This window comes from Hyalella azteca, unplaced genomic scaffold (genome assembly GCF_000764305.2).
Source record: "Hyalella azteca isolate HAZT.00-mixed unplaced genomic scaffold, Hazt_2.0.2 contig12019, whole genome shotgun sequence".
Taxonomy (NCBI): Eukaryota; Metazoa; Arthropoda; class Malacostraca; order Amphipoda; family Hyalellidae; genus Hyalella; species Hyalella azteca.
This window is the reverse complement of record NW_025941990.1, coordinates 1-13,626: the sequence shown is the minus strand read 5'-3', so window position 1 is coordinate 13,626 and position 13,626 is coordinate 1. Positions and strand designations below refer to the sequence as shown.

At 39.4% G+C, this 13,626-nt stretch overlaps 1 protein-coding gene across 1 annotated transcript; it reads left to right on the top strand.

The window, feature by feature from the left end:
* Positions 1 to 5,733: 5,733 nt before the first annotated feature.
* On the top strand, positions 5,734 to 12,608 carry LOC108671347 (receptor-type tyrosine-protein phosphatase delta-like; the record flags this gene model as incomplete). The annotated part of the gene is made up of 10 exons (XM_047883105.1): positions 5,734 to 5,752; positions 5,924 to 6,199; positions 6,413 to 6,709; positions 8,989 to 9,285; positions 9,894 to 10,042; positions 10,400 to 10,502; positions 10,843 to 10,898; positions 11,573 to 11,716; positions 12,067 to 12,140; positions 12,530 to 12,608. Coding segments are annotated over exons 1-10 (1,494 nt in total), but the record flags the coding sequence as incomplete, so codon positions are not given.
* Between the last annotated feature and the right edge of the window lie 1,018 nt (positions 12,609 to 13,626).

Here is a 13,626-nt window from a genome sequence, read left to right as displayed (position 1 = left end):
CGTTTTAAAATATTTAATTTTCAATACATTCTCTATCAAAGCCACAACTAGCAACAGTTTGTACTGTGCATCTCTCGGCAAATTTCCTCTCTCAGAAATTATGTTTGTCATCACTTATTCCCTCAACTCAAAAGGCGGTTACATTTAAATAATTGAGCCGAGTGAGTTCGGTATCTCTTTTGAAACCTAGAAAGTAAAAACAATAGATGATATCCAAATAATACATTTTGTGATATTAAATCAGACAAGTAATGGCACACATGAGACTTTACAGCTAATATTATTAAGCACATTAAATTTATTTGGCAATGGTAATTACGTAAGATATGAAAAACAATGACTAATTGGTCAGTTCTGTTATTAATCCATCACATTTGTCATTGAATGGTTAAATATTGCACTGGAGCACGATGTGACTCACCTATATCTATGCTGTAGATTGGAAGATACAGACGAGAATGGATGAGTTGTCAGGCGTAAATGGCAGCTCGAATAAATTCTCGAGTTTATGTAATTAGTTGATCAGGGCCATTCACCCATGCTCACGTCGTCAAATAGTGTAATCATTTTGTTGCATGTGCCGGTCTGAGCATGAAAATCACGCTAAACATGTCTCTTCTTACATGAACGGTTGAGATAATATGACTGACAGTTATGGCCTCTACGAAAGTGTTGTGCTAGTTATTGTTATGTTAAAGTTGTACTAATTGTAATGTTAGTAATTGGTTATGAATGTTGTTTTGCAATTAGTGCATATAAGTAGAATGATTGAAAGCAATGCAAACTAATCGTCTATCAAGCTACGAGTTGATTTAATTATTTTGTGGCCAGACGATCACGACAAAGCTAGGATAACGTAATTCATTGAAATATTTTTTGAATTGGACCAAAGGAGCAAACAAAAGCGTTCCCATTGTCCATTCCAGTATTTAAGTGTTTAAACATGTGTCAACGTTCAATAAAGTTATGAAATCAATTCTAAAAATTGTTTCATTTAGGAGATGTCATTTTTCCTTCTTTGTCAGAATAAAGAAAAGAAATATGCTGCTCTGAGGTGAAGAATTCTTTAAAGATAAAGAATGTAACACGTTTATATGAATCTAACGTCAAGAAAGGCAAAACAAATTCCAGATGTTAAATGATATTTAGGAGGAAAACAGACGTGTTTTAAATAAATCAACCTATGAGATGGTCTATCAATGAAATATCAAATTGAGCTCAGCGGATAAATTATTAGTTGCTGAATATGATGCAATTCCCAAATAAAAATTAAGGGTGGAGCACCGATGATAATAGGTGGCGATAGTAGATTATAGGTGGCGTAACGGTGGGTGGCCAGATCTGCCGAAAATCGACAATAAAACACCAATAAATCGAAAAAGTGGCGAGTATAGGTGGGAGTCATCGATGAATCATCGAAGATTTGTAGGGTCTGAAACATCTATGACACATTGCAGACAAATCTCTTGTGAGCCACCGATAACCGTTTGCCCAAACTGCACAATGCACGAAGGTATTTGCCACTGTAATTTATCCAACGTAGAGAGGTGTTTTTGGGTTGCAGGTCATTCGAGATTAAGACGAAAGCATGACTTGTGCTTGGCGTTCTGGCGTTCGTTCGGCGTTCTGAGACGAAACGTTCTGTGTGCTTAGCATTTACGATTAAATTCTGTTAAGAAAATTTAGCTAAAATTTAGCGTGAATTCAGTAGGTACGAGTAAAACTGACAGATAGAAGCAAGGTGTTCACAAATTTTCCAAACCAAAGTGAAGCCACTGGGCATGTATCACACTGCTTCTGATATAAATTGTCCGCAGAACAATGGAAAATTTTTGTCGCAAAAAATAGTTTCTCAAAAGATGACAGCGAATCCAAATTTTTATGTTCACATGAGATATTGAGTAAATTTATTACGAATTTTGCGTATACGCCAACTGGCTGTGTTGGAAATATTGCGATCAATTCAGACTAATTATTGTATCATTAAGTATAAATTGTATGGATCGATTAAGTGTGTTATATAATATTGACAATATTCTCAAATCGCCTCATTTATCTAAACTCTAAAGCCACGTCGACGTAGTCTGTAAAGGTAAAGCATCTCTAAAGCGCAGCGGCTCGGCGGCTCCCAAGCACAGCGGCTCGGCGGCTCCCAAGCACAGCGAGCAGTCGAGTAAGCACACGTTCACACGAGTTGGGTTTACGGGAGTCGGCATTGAGCTTCCAACTAATCTTACTAATCTTTACTATGACCTGCTTCCTACTAATCTTTACCATGTCCTGCTTGAAATATGTGCTTTCCGGGTTATTTTCTCGTCAAAAAAGTATCATTTTTTATTTAAAATTCAATAATTTCGTTTCTGCACCTAATATATTGTTGGGGACACATTCTATTTCTTCACAAACTTAAGTCTCCCCGACACTTAGCACGTGATCGTTCTTCAATCAGCTTTTCCAGACCAAGGATTTTCAATAAATAAACAGTTGAAAGTAAATATAACTAACGATGCATAAATGGAAACAAACACAACAAACCTAACACCCTAATCCTAACCTAACTTTAACCTTAAGACTATGCATCAAGGCGCTCAGCCGCGGTAGTCGTCTATGGAGATTATTAACTATGAATTCGACAGATAACTCCCCTCATAAATAAGATAAAAATATGAAATTTGGAATGCTATCCTGGCTAATTATTTTCAATCTGTGGACATAAAGATAAATTATGTAAACTTTGTATTACCAGTGTTATCGCTAACGAAAATTTTCAACCATGAGGATCGTAAAACGAGCGACTTTTCTAACATTTACGCGATACCAGTTTGTTTAACTCGTTATTCTTCATTGATCGCTATACCAAGCATTTCTGAATCATTTTTCTGGTGGTAGTTATATTCGTTTTTAACAACAGGTCCGTGAATTTTCCGTAGATTTAATCGAGATTTGCCCCTCCGTTGTCGTACTTTGCAGGAAAGGAAGGTCTGTTCTATGGTAATAAATCTTCTGTGGGTCCGCGGTAAACATTCTCCCTCCCCCCCACACACTTTGCAGTCCACTCAGCTTTCAAAGTGCTTGTCTGGTGCTGGTGTGACTTTTAAAAGGCCAAGACTGACAATACATGTTTGCATGCATAGTCAATAATATGTAAATATTGTTATGCTGGTCGTAAATAAATGGCTTGCGTTACGATGATTACGGAGAAACAATCTTAATTGCGTTTCAAAATATGAAGCATACGAATGCATAAACAACACAATTCAAACAACAATGCAATCAATGGAGCGTTCATGTCGATATGCAAATTTTCAATCTCTAGTAAAAAAAAAATCTCTAGCACAAGAAAAGGGTAATACAATCTAAGTTGGAAATCCATCATGTTAAATCACTCGAATTTCTAATTTAGCAGAAATGTTGATCCGATGCTCATTTCCGTTGAGTAGTAAGATTGTCGGAGTGGTAGTGGCATAAATCTCACAGCCTCACACTGTGGTCGGCTGTTAGGTTTAAAACAAAGATGATTGTTTACAATTTGGGTGGGTAGGGAATGTGATGAGGGTGAGCTTTGAGAGGGGAAGAGACATCCTTCCCGCTCGAATTCCTGTGTAGTCTGTGGTTATGGTTAGGAAATTGCGATTGATTGATGTTTTTGGAAGAGCTTCTAATTAAATAAATAAAATCATTACAAAATAATCCGTTTGCAACTAGTAAAAATATTGGGAGCGATATTAACGATGGTGTTCTTCATGAATTCATGAGTACATATACAAATAACGTTGATATTTCAATGTTACAAATTATAAATTAGTTAACATTGCTATGTTACAATATCTATTAATGCATGATACCCGTCAGTCAGTCCTTCAACAAATTTATATAATAATACGAAGATGCGTGTAACTATACAGTGCATCCAATAACTATACATTGCAGCTAATAACTATACAGTTATGAATAGTTATAGTAGGTAGGTGAGGGGACGAGGGGACACACCACACTCTGACACTGCCATCAGCCTATACAGCAGTAAATCACTCCTCAACCCTCACCTACCCCACTCATCCGTTCCACCGTTGTCCTCAGTTACACAATGCTCACTGTTGTCTCGAGTCTATACACGCAGTTCTGCTTTGATAGCGTATCGCGGACTTCGAAAGTCCGTGAATGCGACTGTAAAATATAATTTGTAGCTAGAATTTTTTGTATGTCTTTATTGCTAAACTTTTGACGGTATTTTTACAGCGCACAGTATATGCCGTGACAATTTGGTACGGCGATACCGTACCACATACATCCCTCGGCAGCGTTGTTGAGGCAACGATAACCGGCTGAGATAATAACACAGAAGACGATTGAGGTAGGGGAGGAAAATGCCAAAACAATTGGGAGGTAGGGAGGGAATTGGGTTGAGCCTCATGCGGTTGAGCGCAGCAGGCGAATTCCTTCACTCTCGTTGTATATATCCGTTCCTTCCTCCCCTTCTGTTTTGGGGAAATGAGCGCGGCCAGTTGGGCCTAGCTAAGAGAAGAGAAAGCTCTCAGCTGCCTCCCAAAGTAACCATGTGATTATTTTTTCGGAAATCATTCGATAAGTGAACAGATCGATGTCACTTGTTGCGAACAGATAACACTGTTCGCAGTGCACTGAATTTTTCCTGTCGGCAGCGAACTGTTTATCTATTAGTGAAAAATAAGCCGCTGTCTGCAGTGAAGATGAGAAATTTTGCGATAACTCGGGAAATAGAGAGAATTTAAATACATAGCAATGTAAATGTTTGCCTAGACGTAACTAAAAAAATCCATGCACAATTAATGTGCAGCTCATACTTCACTATTCTCGCGCACCTTCGGCCACGTCACTACGCTGCCAGACGCTGCCGCTGAAATTTACACTGCTTTCGCCCAGTGTGCCGAGTTTAGAGTTGGAGCGTTATGACTGAGGGACTAAGTAATCAACATACTTAGAACTATCAGTTATCAACTCGCTAATGCAGCCACCCTAGTGCGAGCCGAATCATGCTAGGGTGAGTGGGAACAACTAAAATTTTGAACATATTTGACATGATAAAGATAATTTGGCCTAACTGACATGATACGAGAATACAAGCGCTAGAGGCCTAGCTAATAGCGAAAATAATTAATTGAATAGAGGTCCGTTTTAATCAGTCAACAAGCAAATTTTCTGATATCAATATTTTTTATGAGATGTGGTTTCACAAACGTGCAAAGTATTTAGTACATGCGAAATTGTTGCGTATTGATATCAGGAATCATTATGAGTAAACAGTACCTGCCTTCATCTATTTTGTTTCATTAGACAAGTCCCTAATCTTGCCTTGATAGTTGCGTAACTGCAATAACGTGGCTAATCCGTTATCCTCAACGGATGCAAACAACGGAGTCAAAGTGTGCAAACAGTTTTTTTAGTGCATTTCCGTTCCATACATTATTGTTTTCGTATCATAATTGTTTATTTACAACACTTATTCAAAAATTATTTTACCATGTTAGCGGAACTGTTAGTTAAGTCTTATCAACCTGAAAATCCAACTGGGATAGTTATCTACGATTTCATCAATTATCTACGATTTTAACCAATTATCTACTATTATATCCAATTATATCTACGATTTCATTAACATTATCTCTGAAATATTATCGAGATGTGCATTTATCGAAAGAAATTGAGTTTTAAATCTGTAATTTTTCCTGTTCTTCGTCGATAAAACATAATNAGATGGTGAGCGAGGAAGATGGTGAGTGAGGAATATGGTGAGTTAGAAGATGGTGAGTTAGGAAGATGGTGAGTGAGGAAGATGGTGAGTGAGGAAGTTAGTAATAATGAATTAATAATACAGCTACATTGTTTATGATCACACTGTACGCATCAAACTTTCAATTCCAATAATCTTCCTTCGCCACACCAGAGCCTTCAGCTCCACTGAACTTGACTTTCGAGGCCGTGACAGCGACATCCTTCACAGCGACGTGGCTGAAACCCACGCAGGAGAACGGCCAGCTTGGGGACTACCAAGTGAGGTGGAGGAGCAAGGGAGGCAGGGCAAAAGTTCAGAAGGTCACCGAAACTCGGTTAGAAATTACGAACCTGAACGCTTGTGATGCGTACAACGTAACCGTGGCGGCCACAACAGGCGCTGGACCTGGAAACAAAATTCGGTCCAAGAAGAAAACTAGCGAGGCTGGTGAGCAATAGTTCAATATATTTCCATACAATGGTATATACTGATTGAAAAACTAACAACCTTAATTTATATTCATAATAAATGGAAAATTTTAAGTAACTGAAAATTAGCAATAATTTTGTCTTTCATCGTTTGATAATTAAAAATGCACACAAGATGGAAGGTCGGCAGTTTAGGAGAAGTGTTAACATTTTCTTGAATTCCTACACCTAGTACCGCCAGCGGGATCACATCCTAAAGTTTCGTCCGTGGCAAGTCGTAGCGTCACCCTGAAGTGGACCAAACCTGCCACTAAATGCGAGGTCGTCAACTACACAGTTGTGTACGGCGGTCAGGTCATGTGGGGAAACCACGTAACCTTGGAGGTTAATTCTGCATATTCCGAGACTACGACGATAAATATCGCTGGTTTGACGCCGTACAGCAACTACTCCTTCTCTGTTGTGGCGGCGACTGCAGCTGGGAAGGGGGAGCCTTCACTGCCAAGCTATTGTGAAACGCTGGAAGATGGTGAGTGGGGAAGAGGGTGAGTGGGGAAAATTGTGAGGCAAGATGATGGTGAGTAAGTGAGGCAACTTGTGTATGAGTTAGATGAACACAACTATTCGCAGGTACATATTTTATTATTAACGAGTTACACATCAACAAAAAAAAAAGATTTCTTTATTAATTGTGCTGACTTATTTATCAGCACTTATTCTCTGCAAAGTTTTACTGTGCTTGACTAGATCAAAATATTTGTGCATGTTCAAATTTGGATGAAATTAGGTCGCAGTTGCATTATCGAATATATTTCTCGGCTTCCTGAGAAATGTCCCGATCAAATTTGCAATGCGAAGATCGAAGCAGTCTCAACACTTCACTTCTTGCGAATAAAGACGACATATTTCCTGCAACACAAGTTGTTCGTCTGCCTCCTTGATACATTTTTCTGTCCTGTCATGATCGAGGGGGTCTCCTAAGTCAGGGCTTGATCTGTTACTATGTATTTGCGTTGGATTATGCATCGCAGTTCCAAATATTGTAAATTCGTTCGTCAGAAAATTTTTGTATTTTGACAAAAATGGAATTGAAACGCTTGGACCGATGCGAATTGTATAGGCTAAAGTGACATTTGAACACATCATCATAAAATAGTATTTAACCCGGATGTATATTTTTTGAGACATTCTGCTAATCTGTAGAATTTTATAATTATTAGTATTTATGCTAAAACTTGCAGGTCAAGCATTGTAATACAATTAATATTGTAAAAAGATACCATCTTGAACAAATGAACGGTCCTTAATTTTCATGGGAAAACTTAGTATAGGTGGAAATATCAATGAATATTAATAAATCGATACAAAAACTTACAAGTATCCAATTGGGTTTTCAAAATTCATCAAATTGTTTGGAAATGAATAATTATAATAGGCTCATTTATTATAGGGTAACATGGGGCAGCGAGCCCATTGCGGGTCATGGGCCCGTAGCGGGTTTCTCGCTAAGTATGGCTGATATTGGTCCGTGTGCTCCACCGCCGGTCGACAGTTTCACTGGGATGAAGTGTACTGATTTACGTTTTGCTAAGTGTTTGCGTTATAAAGTTATTTGTGAGTAACTGTTTAAGCCCAGACAAAAATTTTTTTACTGCTAAATAAAACTGTTTTCTATTACTGTAGATGAAGCTTATGAAATTACTGTGAATTATATTTTGAAAGTAATATATTTATAGGGATAATTTTGAGATCAAGTTTAGATTATTAGCTTTTAAAATAAAATGTTGTCACGATATAAATTAAAACGATACCTAGTGGGGCAACGGGCCCACTCGTGCCACGGGGTAAAGCGCCCATGGTGAAGTCTTGTGTTATACATCATTAGATTTGTCTCAATGACCTTTTCAAAGCTATGACTAGCTTTTTGAATTTCAAATTACACTTTATATTGCATGATTTTGTGATTTGTCGCCTCAAGGCAGCAGGTTTAGTTTCTAGTTATGCGTATTTATGACCCCTTATCGAGTTATTGATTCTAGCCTTGCCAAAAGTTGAAGAATTTTTATGGTGTTGGCTGAAATCACGATTAGGTACGAATTCTCTGCACATAATATCTGGATTATGGACGAAACTGGAACGAAGTTTTTTTCTGATCATTTAAATATATTTTTTCTAGCCAATGATACATTTTTTCATGTCAAGGACGATATTTTTATCACAAGGATATATTTTTCAAGTCAATTTTATATATATTTTTATGTCGATGAAATATTTTTCTTCACGTCAGCCAAGTTTTAAGCCAAGAGTATATTTTTTTAAAGTTAAGGATATGATTTTTTTTTGAGTTGTTAATGAATGAAAGAATGTCATATTTTTATTACAATTTTCTGATTTTCAGCTGTAAAGTGTTGTTTATTATTTTTAAACGAAAAATACGCAATTGTGGTAAAGGGACCAAGGGTGGGCGCCTTGCCCCAAGCCCATGGGCCCATTGCCACAGGGGTGGGGCAATGGGCCCATTTGGACACTTTTTACAAAATGGTGTTTCGTTAAAAATTTAATAACTCTATAGGCGTCTAATTCACATCATACATTCCTCATTAGTGTTGTACCTTTAAACAAAACAAAGAACCACCTCGTATCAAATAAAACTTCATAAAAATTTGTTTAAAAAAAAGGAGGGGATGCGCTGCCCCATGTTGCCCTACATTGCTTCAACTATAGGTCAATATGGCTTACCTGTTAGACTGGCTTGAAGACTGTTTTTCCATACTTCCTATCAGCATTCACATTGAGATTTCATTACAGTTCCCAGCGCACCAACTGATCTCAACATCGAAGCTCTCAACTCCACATCAGTGCTGGTGACGTGGCAAGCTCCCGAGGAGGAAAACGGCATCATCAAGTACACGATCCGCTGGAAGCTCGCGAGTAACGGAAGTGAAGCAGACGATGACCAGATAATTACAACACCTGGTGACAGCTACGAGTGCGAAGTACCAGACCTGACCGGGTGCAAGACCTACGACTTCTTCGTGTCGGCGTCCACCAGCCGTGGCGAGGGAGCGAGAAATACGAAACAGCAAAAACTACGATGCGCTGAAGGTGGGGGTACAGCCCATAATGTGCAGAATCAGGATTGAAATAGCAACTATTAGTCATTAATGCACATCTCTGTGCACCCATCTCGACCACGAAGCCATTCAACAAGTGAGTAGACCGAAGAGGCTGGTAGTACTCTCTTGGGACACTCTTGCTGCGTGCCTTTTTCTTTATGTTCGGCTTAATTAAGATGGTGAGTGGGGAAGAGGGTGAGTGGTGAAGAGGGTGAGTGGGGAAGAGGGTGAGTGGGAAAGAGGGTGAGTGGGAAAGAGGGTGAATGGGGAAGATGATGAGTGAGGAAGAGGGTGAGTGGGGAAGAGGGTGAGTGGGGAAGAGGGTGAGTGGGGAAGAGGGTGAGTGGTGAAGAGGGCGAGTGGGGAAGAGGGTGAGTGGGAAAGAGGGTGAGTGGGGAAGATGATGAGTGAGGAAGAGGGTGAGTGGGGAAGAGGATGGGGGGGGAGAGGGTGAGTGGGGAAGAGGTTGAGTGGGAAAGAGGGTGAGTGGGGAAGTTATTAATAATATTACAGCGACGTTTTCATGGCCACACTGTATACATCAAACCTTAAATTCCAAGATACAGAAGGTTTTCACTCTACACGCTTAGATTGCAGGCAATATCCCACTAGCTGACCAGCGATACACGCAGATGTCTTCGGACGCGGGTAGTCAATATGAGATACCCTTGTTGACCCCTCCACCCCAGCCACCACCGATCTATGATGAGTACCCTGATGTGATGTCGTCGGGAGTGAGTAAGGAGGTGAGTATCACATGATTCGAGAAATTCTTGAGTGTTGAGTGATTAGTTTCACTACTTTTCAGCGTCATTATTCGGTGTTACTTTCATCAGTACTGCATACACCTGAGAGACCGTTCATCCTTCAAGAACCATGGAAATATCTTAGAATTTCAGCTGAAGCTTTTTAAATTTCGACGCAAATTCCGAAATTTGTACCAAAACCCATGGATTGCCTTCAATTTTGATCAAAAACTTCAAACATCAAAAACTTCAAAAAAACGTAGATAAAAAACTTCAAAAACATTGGCGACGAGCTATTCTTCGTTAAGAGTTTCATTTGGAGCGTCAATAACTTAAATCAGATTCATGTCTGCGCAGATCATTGACGAATATAACAGACTACCCAAGCCCACGAAAAAAACTACCGAAGCTTCGAAACCCTGCAACCAGTTCCAAAACCGCTACGCAGACGTTCTTCCATGTGAGTTTAACCGTATTATTAAACTTTTGTGATCCATAGGATACATAATGCCCGATAAATTTCAGAGTTGTTCTAAGCATTGCAACTCGTTTTAATTTTTATTGTTTACTCGTGGGAATTATAAGATAATAAGACACATTTTCTACCATGGAACATTGTCGCTATTAATTTAAAATTATCAGTTCGAAGATATGCTTCATGTATATACTTTATCAAAAAGTAGACATACTGATATACTTTTTTTAATAGTAAGGCCAGATTAATTTCGATTCTGTAAATGTTTATGCTAGAAATATAAATCAAACAAATAGTAATCTAATAGCGAATTCTTATGCACCAGTTGATGAAAACCGCGTCAAATTGAAGTCAGGGGAATACATCAACGCGTCCCACATCGTAAGTTTCGTTGATGATGTTGCCTGCGTTGAATAAGATTTTTTTGAGAAACGGTCAGTTTTAATTCATTTAGAATATAATCATGTTGCTTAATATAATTAATTTTAATATATTCCAAGTTAATTGTAATAAATTTAAGTTAACTTATTTCATACGTAAATTTGTAACAAAACATTTCATAAAAAATTTACAAATATCCGCACGTCTTATGCATAGCTCGCTTATAATTTTTTTATGGTACTGAGAACCTCGAATAATGTTGCGCGTGTGGATCATTTGATTTTGCTTCTTATTCAAAATAAAGTTCGCAATTTAAAATTAAACGAAATCCTAAAAACGTTTTAAATGAAAGTCGTTGAGTAAACCAGTTCCATCATCAGTTCAATATTTATAGAGAAAGATTCCGAGCGCGTGGTGAGCACTGAATTGAATATTCGATTGATTATGCTACAATTAATTGATGTAAGCGTGATGCAACAAAACGAATTTATCATTTTGAAAATGCAAGGAGAATTCTGGCTTATTGTTTTCTTGCACTGATTGGATCAATGAAAATAAGGAACAATACCGTAATACTTCTGTGCTATGGAGCAAACTTTTCACGATTGTGTTTCTGGAGCGACATTCCACTTGGTAAATGAATTTGACTTAATAACTGTGCACCTGAACTCCAGGATGGCGGCTTCATAGCAACGCAAGACCCACAGCAAACGACTGAAGATGACGAGCTCTTCTGGTCGATGGTGTGGGAGCATCAGGTGTCCATCATCGTCAGGCTGTCAGCGGACGACAGAAATCTCGGAAACAACCAAATGGGCGTAAGACTTGCGAAAAGTTTAACCTGATTTAAAAAATTAAATATTTTTGACTTATAACCCCGGTATTGAACTTTTTCCTGTTTAATGCAATGTAAAATACCTTAGGTCTATGATCTAAATATATAATATCAAAGAAATCCGGCATGTCAAGTGTCAACAATTCAATGTTTAATACCAGTGCGGAATGTCAGTGCCAAGTTGAAAAATTTTCCTTATTTAATCGATGTTGCCAGTCTAAACACAGTGTTAAATAACTCTAGCAAGCCAGGTTTCAACAACCCAGTATTGCACAACAGTGCAGAATGTCATGGTCAGATTAAAGAAAATCACAATATAAATGCTGTTTTCAGTGTGCCCCTTACCTGCCCCTGGACCGACGCTGGGTGTTCAACAACGGCATCGAGGCGAGCGTCAAGGAGAAGAGGCAGGAGGAGGCTGAAATCATAAATCAACGTAGAGAGATGGCAGTGGTACCGTTGGATAGGGCAGAATGTCAGCTTTAAAATGAGTATAAAAACCGAAAAAGTGGAAATTTTTAATTTTAGAGTAGACGCTCCCCTTAATACCAGTGCGGAATATCAGTGCCAAGTTGAAAAATTTTCCTTATTTAATCGATGTTGCAAGTCCAAACAGTGTTAAATAACTCTAGCATGTCAAGTTTCAACAACCCAGTGTTTCATAACAGTTTAGAATGTCCTGGTCAGATTAAAGAAAATCACAATATTAATGATGTTTCCAGTGTGCCCCATACCTGCCCCTGGACCGACGCTGGGTGTTCAACAACGGCATCGAGGCGAGCGTCAAGGAGAAGAGGCAGGAGGAGGCCACGCACACCACCACCACCGTCGTCCTGGTGAAGACGGAGGGCAACTTGACCCTAAAAAAATTTAAGGTATTCATATGACTCTTCTGTAAACTCATTATAGTTGGGTTAATGTTATTCTGGGTCTGCTTGGCCACTCGATCACAATCAGCGACTAGCCAGTTACCTTGCCGACATTATAGTCTCCTGTCAGTATGGCAAGTAAGCAAGTTGTAGGCTTGGCCAAGCCTACCAAGCCTATAAATTGCCCAGAGGCTGTCCTTCAAGCCCACAGCGGAAGGTAGTGGACAGAATCCTCCCGGAGGTTCATGGGCGAGCTTTTCTGCACCTGTGCCCGTTCGCGTTAGTGCCCGTACGCGTGCCCGTTCCCGACGGGCACTGACGTTAGTGCCCGTTCGCGTAGTCAGTGCCCGTTCGCGTGCGTGCGTGCGTAGTGCGTACGCACGCTAACATTTATTTTCTTGCATACTTACGTACTTGCATTTCTTTTACTATTGCCCTAATATAAGAGAATCAAGTAAATGTTCGATTCGTACGTAATAGTATGTTACTGGTACTATGATGGCGGCCTGTGGTAACTTGTATCATTGGCAGGTATACCGTGTTAGGCAGTAAACGTTAAGATGTGTTAGGCAGGAAAAAAAGTGTCAGAAGGATTACTAGAATTTGCATCAAAAGCCACTACCAGGGTCCTCGGCTATGGGGTGCATGCCGGAGGCCAGCTTTGCAGAATTTCACACTTAGTTCATATTTCTTTCCGTAGGTAAAAACGCTATAGGGCATAACAGCCTATAAAGTCCCGTGCTCAAAGCCATAGCGTCCGATGTCCACAGCCACAAAATAAGCTTGCTAAAGATAAGCATCGCCATACTGCATCTGGCCAAACATCTTTCAGCCTAACCTACACAAGTTGCAACATTTCTTCACCTAAAACAAACCTGAGCGGACCTAACCAAAGCATTGGCTGCAGAAAGTTAGGATGGCGGTTCACGTGTGCTGGACCGCCCATAATTCTTGCCGGAAAGAAGGTTGCAAGCAGGGACAGCGTGAATAGGTTTGGCCAGAAGAGGTTAGGCCGGAGTAGGTC